Here is a 20,086-nt window from a genome sequence, read left to right as displayed (position 1 = left end):
GTGACCGTAACATCCAACTAGTGGGTCTCTGAAAAGGTCATCATCAATATATACACTGATGTGCCAGGTCATCATAGAACTTCTGAAAGCAACTTTCACTTTTCATATATATTACCTGCATCTGACACATTTATATTCCAATTTAATTGGAATCAGTAGAATCTGTGAGAATTTACCCAAAGCATTTTGTAGAACTTCTGACCCCAAACCTGCCTCAGACTACCCTGGTTAGTTAAGTAACACTTTTTGCCCACAAAAAGTAGTCTATTTTGAGGGCAGACTTAAGAAGTTGGTGCCCATATAAGGAAAGAGAAGCAAGATGAATATTTGCCAAATATTTTAAGATAAGCAATAAGCTAATTCAGATAAGAAGAGCTAACTTGCTTTTTAAAATGTCTCTTCTGCCTCTATAGATGAAAAAGTGAAAGATTTTAAAAAGCCAAACTAGCAAATTAACCCTTGCCTAGTCATCTAGCTACATCCCCAAGGAGACCTAAATTATCATCTTTTCGAAGGGATTAAAAGTGAGATTGAAAGTAGGAAAGTAACTGAGACTGAGCTAACAACTCTCAGCATAACAAAGTCACCAAAAATTTTCAGTTGGAAATATAGGAGATACATTTTCTACTGAAATGTGTCTAATTTTATAAGCAATACCAATACAAGCAATAGGGTGTTCTTGGTTGTTATTTATAGAAATTATTTTACAAGCAAATTTCCTACACACTATATTGCCTTTAAGCAATACCATTCAAGGCCGGGCACGGTGGCTCATGCCTGTAATCCCAGCACTTTTGGAGGCCGAGGCGGGTGGATCATGAGGTCAGGAGTTCAAGACCAGCCTGGCCAAGATGGTGAAACCCCGTCTCTACTAAAAAATACAAAACTTAGCTGGCCGCGCTGGTTGGCGCCTGTAATCCCAGCTACTCGGGAGGCTGAGGCAGGAAAATTGCTTGAACCCGGGAGGCAGAGTTTGCAGTGAGCCGAGATCATGCCACTGCACTCTAGCCTGGGTGAGACAGCAAGACTCTGCCTCAAAAAAAAAAAAGCAATACCATTCAGTAAATGTTGAAAACATTTCCATCTTTTGGATCCCTAGACTCCCTACTTACATGTTTGTGCTTGCATTTCAGTCAGACGTGTTCTCCATCTCACTGGATAACGGTACTGTCGTCATGGATGTAAAGGGAATCAAAGTTCAGTCAGTAGATAAGCAGTACAATGATGGGCTGTCCCACTTCGTCATTACCTCTGTCTCACCCACAAGGTACAGCTTCCTCACTTCATATTCTTTCTACCATGTCTATTTGTGGGACATGATTATGTCAAAAACCACTATAAATAATAGGTTCTCCTACACCTTTTCTAATGTTAAAACAAAAATGCTAGAAGGAACAATTTACTTTCCTTAAAAAAATATTGCTATTAGTTTCCAAGATATGTAAAATAAATCACTATGAAATTTCTTAAAATAAATACAAGGGTTCTTTTTCCCGTAAAACAATAGGTTATAATCTTCTTGATGGAAATGCCTACTAATATTACATACTGAACGGAGTGCAGTATTTTGCACATAGAAGGAGCTCAGCCAATGTTGGTCTTGTTTAGACCTTGAGTCACACAACTGAGAATGCAACATTTATGGCCACATTTTAAAAGCTCCAACTTCATCTTTAAAATAGATAATGCTGAATTTATTTTTGGTAATAAGAAAGTTTTCTGGAATAAGAAATGAACCTCTGCTACTAGTCTATGTCCACTTTTGTGGACACGTGGACACAGAAAACATGAGGAGGCTTTTTCTGGATCCCACTTCCAGTAAGGATCAAAATAATCTAATGTGCTTTGCCATGGAAATGGTCTTCCACAAATGTGATTAAGTTATCATCATGAGGTATGCTCTGTTTTATACACACATACACATACACACACACACACAAATAATGCTGATGACTAGGCATCTGAATTTCTTGCCTTATGGGTTTAAATTCCAATCTTGGTTTGGAGAATCTTTTTTGCATATAGAAATATCCAGCCATTTTATCCTGGGCCTCATGAAGAGTTTGGCAACTCACTGTCTTTTCATTAACCAGATGTTCCATTTCATGAGAAAACCTGCTTATCCAAACTAGAGTGGGTCAAGGTAAAATGCTAGCTCTGTGGTTTGTAAAGAAGCCTTTTTCTTTTGCAGATATGAACTGATAGTAGATAAAAGCAGAGTTGGGAGTAAGAATCCTACCAAAGGGAAAATAGAACAGACACAAGCAGGTGAAAAGAAGTTTTACTTCGGTGGCTCACCAATCAGTGCTCAGTATGCTAATTTCACTGGCTGCATAAGTAATGCCTACTTTACCAGGTATCATATTTTTATTATTAATGAATCTGCATGATTGATAAATAAAATCAAGACAACAGCAAAAATATTAAAAATGAGAACTATGAAATGTATCTGAGGCATTAGGGGATAGTAATTAAAAGCTTGTATGTGCTTGAGAAACTGTCATACTTGCATTTCTGTGTAGGTTCTTTGCCCTTTAATTTCCAAATGACCTTGACTAAGTAAGCCTTCATGTCTTCACCTACAAAATGCAGATAATAATAGTGCCTGCTTGGTAGGTTTGTCATGAGGGGTAAATGAGAAGATAATGCACATAAAACAACTTGTACAGTGTCTGGCATACAGCAAGCTAAAAATATTAGGTGCAATTATTTTTGTACTTATCATTAATGACAGAGTAACATACCCAGAGGTTTACAAAAGTCTTAATTTAACGCATGACTTTAAAGAAAGCTATTAATCTAGGTCCTTAACAAAGCCAATAGGGGTTCCTTAAGTACAAGAATAAGCAAGGGAGGAGTTTAATATAGATTAAGAAACAGAGGCAGTTCCAATCATCCAGAGTGTGTTGAGGGAAAAGATGTTCATTATTATAAATGTGTGATGCCAGGCACATAGTTATTAACTGGTTGAATGTAATTTAAAGGGTCCTGGTTACGCGCACACACACACACACACACACACACACACACACACACTTTAATTGCCAAAGCTCTTTGACTTCCATAATTTTCATCATGTAATTCTAAACAATATTTTTAATATTTATTTTTTCCTCTGTTAAAACACAGGGTGGATAGAGATGTGGAGGTTGAAGATTTCCAACGGTATACTGAAAAGGTCCACACTTCTCTTTATGAGTGTCCCATTGAGTCTTCACCATTGTTTCTCCTCCATAAAAAAGGAAAAAATTTATCCAAGCCTAAAGCAAGTCAGAATAAAAAGGTAAAAGATAATGCTGTTCTGACTTCCTAATTGTCATCATTTTCCATGCACACAGTTCTAGACACTGCTGTTTTAGAGAATATACTTGATCCTTTGCAACTACATACATAGGAAAGATGGGATTCTTGCAGTATCACATATTCTAGTTTGCCAGCTTTGTTGTATTAATTTTTTGTTTGTTATAGAGGAATTTTTTATTTTTTATTGACATGTAATAATTACACAAATGTATGGGGTACAGAGTTGTCTTTCAATACATGCATATAATATGCAATAATCAAATCAGAGTGATAGCATGTCTATTATCTCAAACGTTTATTATTTCGTTGTGTTGGGAACATTCAAAATCATCTCTTCTAGCTATTTGAAAATATACAATAAACTATTGTTAACTATAGTCACTCTACTATACTATAGAGACACAGAACATTTTCCTCCTATGTAGCTGTAATTTGGTATACATTAACCAACCTCAGCCTATCCTCCTCCCGCCGCTGCCCTTCCCAGCCTCTGATAACCACAGTTCTAGTCTCCTGTGAACTCAACATTTTTAGCTCCCACTTACGATAACATGCAGTATTTGTCTTTCTGTGCCTGCCTTATTTTACTTAATGTAATGTCCTCCAGGCTCATCCGTGTTTGTTGCATCAGTTCCTGTTCCAATGAACAGTCTGAATCAGCTATTTATTCATGCTTCCAACTTACAATGGTTTCCCTTACAATGGTTAAAATGTCCCTGTACTTAACAGTTTGTATAAATAATACATATTATTTGGTACTATAATTCTCTAGTATCATTTGCTTTTGTGTAACAATTTCAGGCTTTTGTCACAATCATGGAATATTCAAGTTTCTGATCTTATCCTGGTTTTTCCCCTCCTTCTTGGGCCTTCACTTCAACCACTCACATGCACAGTTGGTCTGTGACATCAGCTAAAGCTACTCCATTATCAAAATCTTGAGTTCTAAAATTCCATCCTACTATTCTTTCTCATGCATTTACTGCAACTCTGTACATTATTTGCCTTCATTACAAGTGGGACCCTTAATCTCTTCTAATTCTTTCAGTTTAACCCTCCCCACCTCTTTCATGATCCAATTTTAAGAGTGCGCTCAGGTGTCAGTGTTCCCATCCTGGCCCATGCCACCACCAACTCTCATCTGAGTAACTGCAATACCTCCCAGCAGGTCTCCTTGCTTCCACCTTGTTCCCTGATAGCCTATTCTCAACCCTACAGTCAGATCTTTATAAATATAAATCATATCATGTCACTACTGTGTTCAAATGGCCCCCCGACTACACTCAGAGTAAAAGCCCAAGGCACCATAATTCATAAGAGGCCCTATGTGATCCATGCCCCTTACCCTGAGTTCATCTCCTCCTACTTGCCCACCTCTCTCAGTCTTCTCCCCATACTGGCCTCCCAACTATTCCTAGAATGGGCCATGTGTACTCCCACCTTAGGTTCTTTATTCAGGCTTCCCTTCTGCTTGGATCGCGCTTCTCCCAACTATCTGCACAGACAACTTCTCTTCCGTCTACAATTGCTCAACTCTCATCTGTTCAATGACCTACATTGACACCCTATTGAATACTGCAGCCTGTCTCCTACCTTCCACCAGTAATGCTGCTCTTTTGCTTCTTTCTATTCTTTTTTCGTAGTACTTATATTTTATTAGTATGCTTTCTTTATTATGTTTATTATTTATTATCTGTCTCCTCTACTAAAATGCAAGCTCATTCATCTTGTTCCCTGATGTATAATAAGCACTCAGAACAATGCATATAACAGGTGTTCAATAAATACACAGCTATCTGCATCATAGGGTTGTAACAAAAACTAAATGAGTTAATGCATGAAATGATATGCACTTAGTATAGTGCAAGGCATGGAGTAAAGATTCAGTGAATATTAGTGGTTATATCTCCCTAGCGCCTTACAGTATTCTGGAGGATTGGTTCCTAAAAGTAAAATTGCTTGGCTCAAGGGAATACGCATTTTCAATATTGAGGCAATACCAATTTACAGTCCCACAAACAGCATTTGAAAGAACATATTGTCCCACACTATTGTTAACAATGAATATAATCAAATTTCTATAATTTTGCCAATCTGATGGACAAACTGAGGTTTTAGTTTTCATTTCTCTGAATGCTAGTGAGGTTGAGCATTGTTTCAGGGGAAGAACTGATTGCCGTCCAAGGCTGGCTTCTGGACCATCAGCAAGAGGGAAGTGTCTCCACCAGCTTCTCCATTCTGATGGTTTTTCACTGACCATTATATCTTGACATTTTCCATATATATGAGCATATGTGGACTACTTTTTCAATCCTCTTGAAACTTCTTCTTTGTTCATACATGACTGCTTTATCAATGTTAACAAAATAATTGTGTGTGTGTATAATTGAAACTTAGTACTTTCTTAGGATCCCTTCCTGAGTTGGACATGGAAGACAGATAATTTCATTGATTCTCAGGAAGGATTTTGCTGGAAGATACTATGAAGGAGTTTTCAGAGTATACTATAAAATTCTAATAGAGTCTCGCTGTTACCTTCATACATTGATGCTAAAAGATTTATCCTGAAACTTTTTTTTATCTGGCACTTGAACACTGGTCAGAGGGTCATAGGCAGCAGATTAACATTACAGGTTGATGAGGGACATCAACCTTCTCAAGCAAACACAGTTACCCCTTTAAATAAACACAGTTTTCTAAATTAAGTTGTCTATCAAATGTGATTTCCCAACAAACATTCAGTCTGAAGGTTATAATCAACAGCCCTATTAACAGAAGTTTTTCTGTATTATAGGAAACTTGCTAACCTTTATGGTAAATAGTGTTAGAAACTTGACTTTGTAATAACAAGATACAGAATCACCATAGATTTCAATTATATTTTATGATAACTAGAATATCAACATTTGCTAATCTTTTCTTCTATTGACCCTTGTTTCAACAGCTTCATAAATAACTACCAAGAAAAATATGTGGTCTCTGAGCTAAATTTTCATTAAGGCTGCACCAAAGCAATTGGGATTGTAATAATTTATTTTCACAATCACTTCCGATTATCCCATTTTATTCACTTATTATATTCATTTAACCATTAATAGACTTTTAGTTGCTGCCAGTTTTCTGGAAGCTAAAGATCTTTGTAGATAAATCTTTGAGTGTATTGCTGAACAAATCTTTAAGATAGATTCCTAGAGGGAGAATTACTGAATCAAGGCAAATTGCTTTCCAAAAAGGTAACATTGATTTCTATTTCCCTATGGTATTTGTGAATACCTGTCTTATCATCTATGTTCCAGTCTTAAATTTTTTTAACAATGTTTACGTTTCAAATTTAATTGGGAAAAGTTTCTCATTTCGTGTTTAATAATGAACATTTCAAGTATTGTAACAGACATCATGCTAGGGTATCTGGCAAACCACTCTGTTCTCTAAGAACTGATTTCCTACCCAGTGGGCAGGCCCTGTGTTTTAGATGCAAGACCTCACTTCCCTGGATATAGATCACTGGACCAGGGTAGATCACACGCACAAAGCTGGGCTATCAGATTCTCTTTCTTGGAAACTTAGAACCTAGAGAGATCTGCCTGAGCTGGCCATTGAATAGAAAACATGTAAACCTAAGGGCATTATGTTAATTATACAAAGAGGAAAAAAAGCTGCTTCATAGAGTGAAAGGCAGAAAGCTATCCTGTCGAGAAAGAAAAATGAAAAGAGATGCTCTGAGAAAACAGAAACCTCCAGAAAGGGAGTGCCTTGATTTTTTCTAGCTTTCCAATTGATTCTAGCCCCTGCTGGGACACCACAATACTATCTTAGATTGTTTAAGATACCCCGTTCAGGCACGGTGGCTCACACCTGTAATCCCAGCACTTTGGGAGGCTGAGGCAGGCGGATCAAGCAGTCAGGAGATCGAGACCAGCCTGGCCAACATGGTGAAACCTCGTCTCTACTAAATACAAAAATTAGCCAGGCAAGGTGGTGCATGCCTGTAATCCCAGCTACTCGGGAGGCTGAGGCAGGAGAATCGCTTGAACCTGGGAGGCAGAGTTTGCAGTGAGCCGACATTATGCCACTGCACTCCAGCCTGGGCAACAAAAGCAAAACTTTGTTTCAAAAAAAAAAAAAAGATACCCCTATATCCATATAACACATTGCCGTCTTTTTCTTCAGTAGCTCAACTAGCTTGGTTGTTATCTGACACAAAAGAATCTTGCTAAATTGAACTGGTACTATCAGTGGGATTGCAACTAATAGGCCCACAGAGAAAACAAAAAATTACACTGGTAAAGCCAAAGTCTAGTGGTGTTCATTGAGAGTCACCATATACATACCCATCTTAGGATAACAAACTGAGTCTCTGTGTTGTATGGTATAAAGTAATTAAGTTATACCTTGGCTATTTTATCATTATTAAGAGTGTGAATGTGTATCTGCAGAAGAATTAGCATATTTGGTTGCCATATATAAAGACATCAGAGTTTATTGATTTTTGCAGCAGATGAGAGACGCACCTACATAGTCATGTATTCCCACATTGAAGCAGAGTCAGGCAAGGCTGGTAAATTGAGATTGTTCTGTTTCAAATAACCCTGTGCTTCACTGAGCACCTAGAGCTAAGTGGATACACTGACTAAGAAAGCGTGAGATCCTTTCCATCCAAATGGAGAGAACAGGAAGCAGCCAGAGTTGGGGAAAGTCCCCTACCCTCACTCTCTCTCTGTTCTCTTACCCTCACTACAGGCCCTGTGCAAAGTATTTCCAGCTGGGCCTTTCACTGAGACAAAGGTGATCATATCTCCTATCATAAAGTATATTACTCCACTGGGATTGAAATAGAGCATGGATTTGGGAAAATTTTCCTAAGGCATTAGAGTTAAAGAATCTCCTGGCAGCCCTACTCCAGCCCGTTCTGCCCACCTACGGCTTGAAGCTATGGCCATTATTTGTAGGCGAGAGCCTGGACCAAAAAGTACTGGTAGCTGGGTATATTTCCTCCATCCAAGAGAGAAACCTTATTTCTGTTGCAGTAAAAATCAGGTTATGAGTCCTGACAACTGCATAAAGAAGGGAAGTGGGAATGGTGGAACCAGGTGGGCTTTCCTTTAGGAAATGAGAGTCTATGAGCTCCCATCTCTCTCCAACCTAACCACCACTGTGAGAGTCTCCACTGCCAAAATCCAACTGCACGAGCTGCTGCCCTGAGAGCAAGAGACACTGGCACAGCTGGTCTGTCCTTTAATTAATTAACCTGCCCTCTGCCCAAAATCACATCTAGATTTTGAATGTAATTCTGAGATTTAGCTAAAACACTTTTTTTTTTTTTGTAGGTCTTGTCTTTTGCCCTTATGAGATTAAGGGTTTTATTGTCCATCTGTTCCAATCTACTTTATATCTTCCAGAAATTCCACACGGCTTGGTTCTGCCAGTAGAAACCCTCTCAGATTTCCAGGACTGCTGTGGATTTATTTTTATGTACATTGTTCTGACATTTCAATGGGAATAGGGGGGCTGGGAATAAAGGTGTGTGCTCATTCAGTAATCCTGAACCAGAACTTTTCTGATCTAATCCTCTCTCTCATCTTGTCTGTTGCCTGCGTGTGCTCATTCAGTAATCCTGAATTTTTGTATCTAATCCTATCGCTCATCTTGTTTCTTGCTGTGTCTCTGTCCTCCCTGCTGCCACACATTTCCTCTTCTATCAGGCCTTCCTTGTTGCAAGCTGTCTTCCTAGGTGGGTCAGAGCAGGCCACTCCCTCCCTGCTTTCAAAACCTGTGTGGCTCTTCATCACCTAAAAAACAAAACCTCCAGCAATCATCTAAGGTCCTATCTGGCACCAACCCTGTTTTCCAATTTGCTGTTGTAACTGTTTCTCCAAATTAATTTTCAGTTCCTTAAAAAACAGGAATCATTTCTCATTGACTTTCTATTCCCCACTACATGCCACCCATGGGAGGAATGTATAATCATGGATTTCCTTCCCCTTTACTTCTACCCATTGGATAGTCACTAAACATTTGCTTGAATAAGTGACTAAATACTTGAATTTATTTGCATTTACTTTTATTTTGCTTCAGAAATTAAAACTAAATAATCATTAAATATTAGCCTATACTTGCACAACTCTAAATTTTAGCATCGGCCATGCAATTTTAAGAGCACAAGGTGTTTAAAAATTGTTCTATATCCTGTCACATAAAATTCTACTACATATCCTATCACCAAAAATCTCCTTAAGTATTTTGAAGATGTTGCTATGTTAACTTTTTACACACCATGCGTAAGTAATAATCTGTGTATTAAAGTAATATTAATATTGTTTCTTATGTAAGGATTTTGTTGATTGATTCAGGGTCATTTTAATTGCCAACTTTGCCACTTTTCACTATTGGTTAAGATGTGCACTTAATTTAAATGATAGAGCAGTTGTCTCTGTAGCTTCAGTTTAACTTTGCTTTACTACCATGTGGAAGAATTTGTGGTTCATTAATATGCTATGTTGTTGATGTTACTGCTGCAGCTACTGCTGTCATTTGCTCATAGCGGTAGAGGTAGGGAAGAGAGGGGGCCTAATGTTCCATGAATGTAAAATGCACAAATAATATACAAATTTTTTATCCTTATTAATGATGAGGACATCACAAAGTACTTTTTGGTGCTAGTATGTCACTTTTATCCCTTAATTTGGTTTACTTTTATAGGGAGGGAAAAGTAAAGATGCACCTTCATGGGATCCTGTTGCCCTGAAATTCCCAGAGCGGAATACTCCAAGAAACTCTCATTGCCACCTTTCCAACAGCCCTAGAGCAATAGAGCACGCCTATCAATATGGAGGAACAGCCAACAGCCGCCAAGAGTTTGAACACTTAAAAGGAGATTTTGGTGCAAAGTAAAGTAACACACTATACTCCTAGACTCTTAATGACATGGCTGGGCTCCATCTTTGTTTGCCACATGTCATCGTTTTTACCTATCTTTCCTTTCTGTGCCACCTTAATCCTATTATGTTATCATCGAAATAAGTACTAAATAGTACATGATTTATACTATCCAAAGAATTATATTCTCTGTGATTTTCCATTTGTAAGGTTCATAAAACAATATTCTACCAGGAGTTTACTGTATTTGACCAAAAAGAAAAGACAGTCAAGGAGGGGAAGATGGAGCAAGTTTCAAATGACTCATCATCTAACCTTGATATCACGCTCCCTTTCCCATACAAATTGCTTTCAGGTTGTAAATGGGAGTGCATTCGAACTACTAGAAGGTTAATAAAGCATTGAAAATACAAATAAGCTTGTTTGTCTATGACCCTCCAGCTATCTCCAACCCCATCACCTCTTTCCAGTATTTCACAAATCTCCAGGTTATCTGATATTATTGAAGAATTATTTTTATAGTTTTAGCACCCAAATATTTTTATATAGGTCTTACATAGCTCTGTCAAACATTCATAGAGGCAAAGTATTCAATAAGAAATCTCTAATGTCTTATAATTTGCTACCTGCCTAATAGGCAGAATCAGTATTTTCTATTTTTCGGGAAGAATTTAGAGTTAATCAAACTAGAAGTTAACCTAGTAAATGTATCTTATCCATAGCCTGTGGTTAAATTTCTAGAAGGTTTTGTTTAATTTCTACAAACTCAGGTGGCTGCTTTTTACACATGGTATCCACTAATTAATTTTTACTGGGAAAAAATTTTAGTCTGTATTTTAGATAGCACACAAGTGATATTATTTGTATTACTCACTAGTATTTTGTCCACATGGATAAACTTCTTTAACATACATATTTTTACTAAATTGCAGCTTTTTTTTTTTTTTTTTGAGACAAGGTCTTGTTCTCCCATCCAGGCTGGAGGGCAGTGGCATGATCATGGCTCACTGCACCCTCAACCTTCCAGGCTTAAGTGATCCTCCCACCTCAGCCTCCCAAATAGCTGGGACTACAGGTGTGCACCACCATCCCTGGATAATTTTTTTTTAAATTTTGTAGAGATGGGGTTCCACTATGTTGCCCAAGCTGGTCTTGAACTCCCAGGCTCAAGTGATCCTCCTGCCTTGACCCCCCAAATTACTGGGATTATAGGCCTGAGCCATGGCACCCAGCCTGCAGCCATATTTTCAAAGCAAGACACAGTAAGATCCTTAACTGAAACAACATTTCCTCAAATGTGGAATACATCCTTGTTGTACAAGGAAGTAGAGAAGAATTTACATTTTTGAACTAGCCATGCTAATGTAATATTCATTAATAATACTAAGTATGGAATAATGTTGCTTGGGATTAGATAGAATGGCTACTTATTTATTCTTGCTTACACTGTATTATTTTAAAGAAGTTAGAGATTATCCTCAGTCTCATTTTACGTATGGTAATCCCTTTCTTTTCATTTACCAGATCTCAGTTTTCCATTCGTCTGAGAACTCGTTCCTCTCATGGCATGATCTTCTATGTCTCAGATCAAGAAGAGAATGACTTTATGACTCTATTTTTGGCCCACGGCCGCTTGGTTTACATGTTTAATGTTGGTCACAAGAAACTGAAGATTAGAAGCCAGGAGAAATACAATGATGGCCTGTGGCATGATGTAAGTTGAAGGCAGAGAACAGTATTATCAGCAAATAGCTACCACTGTCAAATGGACACTCATGGGCCTCCATTACTCTCTCTAGAAATATCCATTTTAAAAGTCTGCTGCTGCACACTCAGAATTCAATTTCAAAAAATTGTATTCCTTATAAAAGTCTTGAAGCATACTATTTAAAAAGAGACACAGGCTGAGCATAATTATTTTAACCAAAGGATCAGTGGTCAACATAAACTGAAATTTAGTTTTTAATGATTTCTCACTTATTTTCTACTGCCAATAGGTTTTTACTTTTCAACAATTATTACCGAGTGTCTTTTATTGGCTAAGCTGTGGAAGATACAAAGTGAACAGTAAATCAGTTAGGAAGACAGGATACCACAGTGGGAGCAGATAAATGTTGAAAGAAATTGGTGGGTATGTAATGTCAAGAGTAAGCAATGTAACATGCATTATAATTAATCACAAGAAATCTAAGTGGGAGAGAACATATGGCCTGTTCTGGCCATATGTGGCCTGGTTAACTGGGAAAAGCTTCATAGAGAACATGGAAAAACATAAGCTATATTCAGAAATTAAGCTTTAAATCATTCTATCTAATGGTCAGAAAATATATGGATCACTTCCTCTAATACATGAAGTGGTAAATGGAAGATAAGCAGGAAAAAAATACACCTATGTATATAAAGCAAAGAGGCCTGGAGACAACTCACAATAAAGGCATATGCTGTATAACAAAACAGAATCAAATGAGGGATAAAGTTTCTGCCATTCCAAAAACTGCATTGCCAGAAGCCTACTAAACAGAAGAGATAAACTCCTGACCTTCAGAGATGGGACCATTTTAAAAATAAACTTTCTGAAGATTTCCCACAGCATTGCAATAGCAAAGTTGGAAGAAAAGGAAATACAGCCTTTTCTCCAATCTTGGAATGTACCTGAGATGTGCTATTTTTCTTCTCTTCATCCAGGTGGTATTTATTCGAGAAAGGAGCAGTGGCCGACTGGTAATTGATGGTCTTCGAGTCCTAGAAGAAAGTCTTCCTCCTACTGAAGCTACCTGGAAAATCAAGGGTCCCATTTATTTGGGAGGTGTGGCTCCTGGAAAGGCTGTGAAAAATGTTCAGGTAAGCCAGGCATGACCAGGTAGAGCCATTGACCGTTAGAGCCAGAACATCACCTAATTGAGGCCCTCATTTCACAACTTAAGAAACTGGAAACTAGCATCAGTAAAGCTGTAGTTTTCTGGACATGGGACATCAAAGTACTGTCTTATGGGCTGCCTGTCTGCCCTGTGGCATTACAAAGTCAGAAGTAATCTTTCGATTCTAAGGTAGATGTGAAATGAAAAAGTTTCAGAGGTATAAATTATCATGAAAATTTATGTCTCAAGGGGATCTTATTTGTTCAGAAAGTACCCATACTTTTAATGTAAAGGCATAACAAAAAAGAAAGCAAATCATTGCATTATACATTATTGAGTGAAAAAAAGTTTCAGATCATTATGCAAACTACAATCCCATTTTTGTTTCTTACACACACACGCACACACACACAATTTGTAAATGTATAAGGAAATGTGGTTACCCTGGGGAGAAGTGAGAATATAGTAGAAAAATATCATTTGTGTAATTCAAAAATTAAAAATGTTGCACTTATAAAAAAATTTAGCAATAAAAAGAATGCATCAAAGGACTAAATTTTTCTTCACATAAATATAGGTTATTTTAGCAATGCTAAAAATAATTTCTAAGACCCATTAATGTATGTAGATGAATCAAAAAAGATGGTTTACATTATAATTAGATTTTAGATAAGCAGCCCCAATTCCATGGCAATCTCTTTTGTAAAATGTCCAAATGCAGTACAAAATCGGTTATCTAAAGTGGCCCAAGTTTCATGTCCTGTGATATGATAAATTCTCAACCACAAAAACAGCTCATGAAACCAGAAATGAAAGCTTTCTGCTGTTTATGTGACTATGGTAGATTTAAGTAAAGAACTTTGCTAGCCCTCATCAGCCTTAGGTGATCTTGGCGCAGCTGTCATTCTTGAGGGAAAACTAGGATACTTCTAAATATGCAATTTGAAAACCACAGCTGCAACTTATTGTGTCAAAGTGTAATATAAAAATGTCCATAGCTTAATTACTACAGGTTGACATTATCAAATACAAAATTCCAGCTTCAAACAACCAGTTAAAAAGCAACTATCCAGGAAAGTACTGATCATTGAGATATCTGAAATAAATACAACAAGGAATTATTTGGTTTCCCTCAGGACTCAAACCCCCTCATTTTGCTTCCCCTTGGTGCATCTGTGTTGAGAAAATGGATTTTAAGAAATGTCTTCTTCCCTCAGATTAACTCCATCTACAGTTTTAGTGGCTGTCTCAGCAATCTCCAGCTCAATGGGGCCTCCATCACCTCTGCTTCTCAGACATTCAGTGTGACCCCTTGCTTTGAAGGCCCCATGGAAACAGGAACTTACTTTTCAACAGAAGGAGGATATGTGGTTCTAGGTAACATTAGTCATGTTAAAAATATCAGTCATGAAATGCTTCTTCCTGGAGATGGCTAACAGGGAATATCAGACCCAGAGTTAAAACTTAAGAATGCCAAACTCAGCCCTTAGAAGATGACCTCTTCCCACAAGAACCATCTTTCTCCCTCCTGCACTCCAAATCATACATACAGTCCCCATCCCTGTATACTCTCCCTGACCAGGCTTCTCCATAGCTGCCAAACTTCTGGATGAAGACCACCTGGGCTCCTTTAGAATGTCTATGCTGCTCCGTGGCCTGATCCATGTCAGTTTTTGGCCACCTTGCTCCTCGAGGTCTTGCTCTGCTCCTTCTTGGCATGAACCATTGTTCTACTAAAGGAAGTCCCAGTTTCTCCCCAAGACCTGCAACACCAGCAGACAACATTATCCTTCAGAAATTTTTATTTCTGGATTTTTATTATTCTCCTTGACCATTACTCTCTCACTCATTCAGTTTTTATTGTATGCCTCCCGTAAGGCAGTCCCTGTGCCAGATGATGGGACATAACAGTTCTAAAAATAAATAAAATCCTAGCAGACTACACACAATCACCATCTAATTCATTCCAAGAATATTCTGTGGAGCAATCACTGGGTGTGAGGAAGACACCAAAATAAGTGCCCGGAATGAGGACAGGAAAGGGTATAAAGCTGCATGTTCCCTGCTCTCAAGGCACTTAGGTACTTTGCACATGCCCCGAATAAAGAAATTACACTGCAGCCAAGTATACTTTCTAAACCACCACCATATCCAGCACAACACCCAGAGGTAGTATTTCCTCTTTTGTCTAGCTCATGATTTTACTTTCCTGCCTCATCCACCATTACCCCTACACTAAAACACCTACACTTACAATTCTCAGCCTTTCATGGAATTTCAGTGATAAGAACTCTTAATGGTTTGGACAGCTGGGAATGCGGAGCAAACTGCACAATTTGCATACTACTCCATGAGCATTAACTAATAGCAAGAAAAAATTTTAAATGATTTATAAGATACGTTAAATGAACAGTATTTAGATGCCCTGGTTTGCCATGAGTCTCTTGGAGTAAACACAACTATTCTTAATAAGAATTTTATTGGATCACCTCAGTAACAGCTCCTAAATACTTTCTCTGCTCTTTCTCCTCTGAAATGCTGTACAGCACTGGCACCAGTTAGGTTTTTGTTTAAGAATTATTTTAAAATACAGGTCCAATCAAGACAGCTCTCTTGCTGAGTGACTGCAAAATAAAGCCTAACTTCCATACTTCAGCACTAGAGCCCTTCCCAGCGTGGCTCCCCCTCACCATGCCTCCTTCTCGCCTGGCAGAGACAGTCCAGCCACAATGGCCTTCACAGAGCTCTCCGAGCATTCCAGCCTCTGCAGCTGTGTTCAGTCTGCTTCCTCTGCCCAGATTGCCCCGTCCTCCTCACTGGTGAAATACTCAACAGTGCTGCTGCCACTTGGAATTAATTTCTCCTCCCCTGAGCTCCCATAACACATATTTTGTGTGCTGTTGCCAGCCTCACACCCCACAACAGGATGGATGCGTTAGTTATCTTGGTTCCCCACAGAGCTTTCCCCAGTGAGTTTGACATGGAAAAGCCACTTTCTACTTATCTGTTAAAAAATGCATCAAACTTTCAAAAACAGATAAAAAAGATATATAATTACAAAATCACACCATAGTTACAAATATGATCTTGCTGTTCTTGGGAGTTTATAGTGTTTATCTCCACAGATGAATCTTTCAATATTGGATTGAAGTTTGAAATTGCATTTGAAGTCCGTCCCAGAAGCAGTTCCGGAACCCTGGTCCACGGCCACAGTGTCAATGGGGAGTACCTAAATGTTCACATGAAAAATGGACAGGTAGTGTCTGAAAAAGGTTTAATGATTTGTCTCATCTGACCTTGGATTCTAGATCTGAAGCAGATTTATTTCACAGAATTATTTCATCAATCTTCCCTAACTGAAAAAGAAAAATAGGAAAGTTGTAACATGAAATGTAAATGTGGGCAATATTTGGATTCAGCTTCCTATGTTGAAAGTTGATTTGATCAAAACAGTCATGAAAATACGGCAAAATAATATAAAAAATAATCACCAATAACAACATAAAGAGTTTTAACAAAATAATGAGAAGCACTTTTTTTCACCAAATAACTATCAAAATCAACAAACACTAAAACATCTTTCTAAATATCTATAATATATCAGATACCATATATACATATACTAGATATGTATATATACTATATATATTATTCTCAAATGATAGAAATAAAAAAATTATGTTATAATTAAATGCCACTTTCATCCTAAGATATTACTAAAGAATATTCATAGAAGTATTCAAATAAATATTAAGAAAAAAGTATATTTTCATTGATGCTGCTAACTTAATATAACAGTTTTTTATTTGGGTTCTAGTACATTCTATTAAATTATATTGAGCCATCACAATAAAACGTATCCCTACTTGGTGCTTACTATTTGTTGGGTACTATTCTAAATGCTTTACCTAGATGAACTCATTTAATCCTCCCAATTATCTCCATGATGTAGGTAACAGTATCGCTTTTAATTTACAAACGAGAAAACTGGGGCAGAGAGTAAGTTAAATAGGAGACTGGCTGTCTAGCTTCAAAGTCCATGTTCTTCACCAATACTTTAACCTGCTTCGTATAACACACTCAATCTTTAGAAATTGAAGGGATTTATTCTATTTCTTAGTGTCCCTCTCTCCCTATTTTCTCCCCATGAAGTTACTTTGTTCTCTCCCCAAAGAGCACCCCCAGCTGAACCTATTTCTATAGCCTGCCAAATAGTGACCCCTTGTGTTCAAATTGCAAATTTAATCATGTGTGAATATTTGTTGAAGTATTGCTTCACTGTGGTAAATTATTTAATAAATTCTGTTTTATCACAATGAGGAGAAACTAAATCATAGAATGTGCCCTATATTTTGCAGGTCATAGTGAAAGTCAATAATGGCATCAGAGATTTTTCCACCTCAGTAACACCCAAGCAGAGTCTCTGTGATGGCAGATGGCACAGAATTACAGGTGAGAAAAGTTGACTGCCCTGGGGAGCCTGCACACCCAACTGTAAAATTATGACCTGGCAGAACTTAGACTATCACTTATATGATAGGTAACACATGACAGTCTAAAAGTATCCAAGAAAAGAAAATCATGTTATTATACCATTATGTGTATACTGAATCCACATGTGATTTCAGAATATGAGTGCTGCAAAATTGTGTTGAGGAGTTGCTTAAATAATGCATAACTTACAGAGCAAAAACAAAGTAGCACAAGAATATTCTAAATATTCTCCCTTTCTAAGGAAAATGTTACAGTAATCTCTTGATTAGACATTGTTAGCCATCATTGATGATTTTAATAATTTAGAAGAAAGTGTGAGCTTTATTCTGGAATAAATAAAAGCAATTACTGTGATAAATAGTCTTTCTCATGTAAAAATTCATCACTCCAGTGCCACTTATGACCGGTCTTTGCCCTGCATTTCAGTTATTAGAGATTCTAATGTGGTTCAGTTGGATGTGGACTCTGAAGTGAACCACGTGGTTGGACCCCTGAATCCAAAACCAATTGATCACAGGGAGCCTGTGTTTGTTGGAGGTGTTCCAGGTAAGTGTTGCTTAAAAAGGAAAAGTTTCCAATCCAAAAAACTGAGTTCTCATAATTGTTATTGTAAAATTGAGCCATGTGTTTTCATGATGCACCTAGTTACTCAAAGAATTTTATATACAGTGTTGTTTAAGTGGAAAAAGCACAATAAAGTGACACGTAAGAACTAGACCCCAGCATTCCACCCAGTAGCTATTACTCTCCCTTGCCATGTTTGCTTATTTTTTTCCTTCCTTTCCCTTTTAAGTGCCCTCCACACACATACACACAGTGAAACACATACTCTTATTTCATCTCTAACACAAAGAAAACTCATTGACTAACACTACAGTAGGATCTGAGAACTTTGGGGGATTAAGCTTGCTGTTAATTGCTCCTCTTCCTCAGTAGGAAAAAATGCACAATTCTCTCTGTCCATGATTAGTCTGAACTGCAAAAACAGCTGCAGACCATAAGTTGTTGTCCATTGGTAGTGACATTCCCTCAGAGAGGTTCCCAGCTGCAATTCTGTAAACATCATCAGTCACTGCTGCTGTCATCTGCCAAGAATGGTGTATAATCCAGGATTGTGACAAGACACTTATGGACAACACATAAACACCCCAATTGTTTTAAACCTCTGAAGCAAGGACCATGTCCTCATATTGAATACATTTGTTTTTACACATTTCACTAACTTGGAAAACCTGAATGCTATGGCTGGGGAGTGGGATTTAAAAGGGAAATAACCCAGCTTTTGCAGCGGGAACTTGGTGGTGAGTTTTTAATTGACCTATCATAGTTGTACATATTTTGGGGATACATGTGATATTTTGATACCTGTATACAACGTGTAATGATCAAATCAAGATAATTGTAATATCCATCACCTAAAACGTTTATCTTTTCTTTGTGTTGGTAACATTACAACCCTTCTCTTCTAGCTATTTTGAAATATACAATAAATTATCTTAACTATAATTTCCCTATTGTACTATGAAATACTAGAAATTATTCCTTCTATCTTACCGTGTTTTTGTACCCAGTAACCAAGTTCTTTTCATCTCCTTCTTCCCCCTTCCCTTCCCTTCCCAACCTCTAGTAACTACCAACTACTCTCTACCTCTCTCCATGAGATTTACTTCTTAAGCTCATATATGTGAGTGAGGACACATGATATTTGTCTTTCTGTGCTTGGCTTGGTGGGGATTTTAATAATCTTCTAATAGATTATTTTTAGACTGACCCATAAAGACAGACAATGCTTTAAAGAAGAGGGCAAGAAAGCACAGATAAAATTAAGCATCTGACCTTGGGTACTCCAAAAATAGTAACAACTAAGCACTCTTCTTTGTCTGAACTTTTCAAATACCAGTATTGACAATAATGGTAACCCGGTGTGAAAAGAAATATTTGAGACCCTCGCAAAGCAACTCTTCTCCTTTGTCTCCCCATTTCACTCCCTTCTCCATTCCCCAGTCCTCTCCCTGTTCTGACTTCAGCTTTGAAAGGATTCTGTCAAAGGCCAGCACTGTACTTCATGCAGGTGCAGCATGAAAAAGTCTCACATCACTGCATATTTCTGCACATTGCTTCCCTCCAGAAATCACAACACAGTTTAAAATGTTTCACAGCTTCCCAAGGTCCTCCAGGATTAAATTCACCATAGCATGCAAGCTTCTTGATCATCTGTCTCCTCCTCGTCCCTACCTTTGGGATCTCCCCACACTTTCCGGGACTTGCAGTTCCTAAATGTTTAGTGATGGTCTCTTTGCTCCAGGCCTTTGCATAAGGGAACTGGGCCTCAATTTCTGGGAAATGTTCTTCCTTTACTTCCCTAGTACCTTTGTTAAGAAACAACTTCTCCTATTCCTCCCCAGTCTAACTCCTATTGACCTTTAGGACTCAGCTCAGACATTTACTTACATACATGCCCCTTTCCCTCTAGGATGTGTACGCATACCACTGTTGTAGCACTTAGTACAGAATATTGTTGAAACTAAGTAGTACATTCCTTGATGGCAGGGAAC

The 20,086-nt window shown here is 37.8% G+C and overlaps 1 protein-coding gene across 5 annotated transcripts in view; it reads left to right on the top strand.

Moving 5' to 3' along the window:
* Positions 1–20,086, top strand: part of LAMA4 (laminin subunit alpha 4) — a 148,529-nt gene that overhangs the window by 125,476 nt on the left and 2,967 nt on the right. For all 5 annotated transcript variants that reach the window (XM_028847051.2, XM_077999296.1, XM_015137555.3 and 2 more), the window contains exons 29-38: positions 1,134–1,267; positions 2,192–2,356; positions 3,130–3,283; positions 10,003–10,190; positions 11,704–11,893; positions 12,865–13,020; positions 14,255–14,414; positions 16,163–16,293; positions 17,396–17,489; positions 17,958–18,077. In XM_028847051.2, coding sequence (XP_028702884.2) covers positions 1,134–1,267; positions 2,192–2,356; positions 3,130–3,283; positions 10,003–10,190; positions 11,704–11,893; positions 12,865–13,020; positions 14,255–14,414; positions 16,163–16,293; positions 17,396–17,489; positions 17,958–18,077 — 1,492 coding nt within the window. The remainder of the gene's footprint in view (positions 1–1,133; positions 1,268–2,191; positions 2,357–3,129; positions 3,284–10,002; positions 10,191–11,703; positions 11,894–12,864; positions 13,021–14,254; positions 14,415–16,162; positions 16,294–17,395; positions 17,490–17,957; positions 18,078–20,086) is intronic.

The sequence above is a fragment of the Macaca mulatta genome, chromosome 4 (genome assembly GCF_049350105.2).
Source record: "Macaca mulatta isolate MMU2019108-1 chromosome 4, T2T-MMU8v2.0, whole genome shotgun sequence".
NCBI lineage: Eukaryota > Metazoa > Chordata > Mammalia > Primates > Cercopithecidae > Macaca > Macaca mulatta.
The sequence above is the reverse complement of the archived record's forward strand: the minus strand, read 5'-3'. Positions and strand labels throughout refer to the sequence as shown.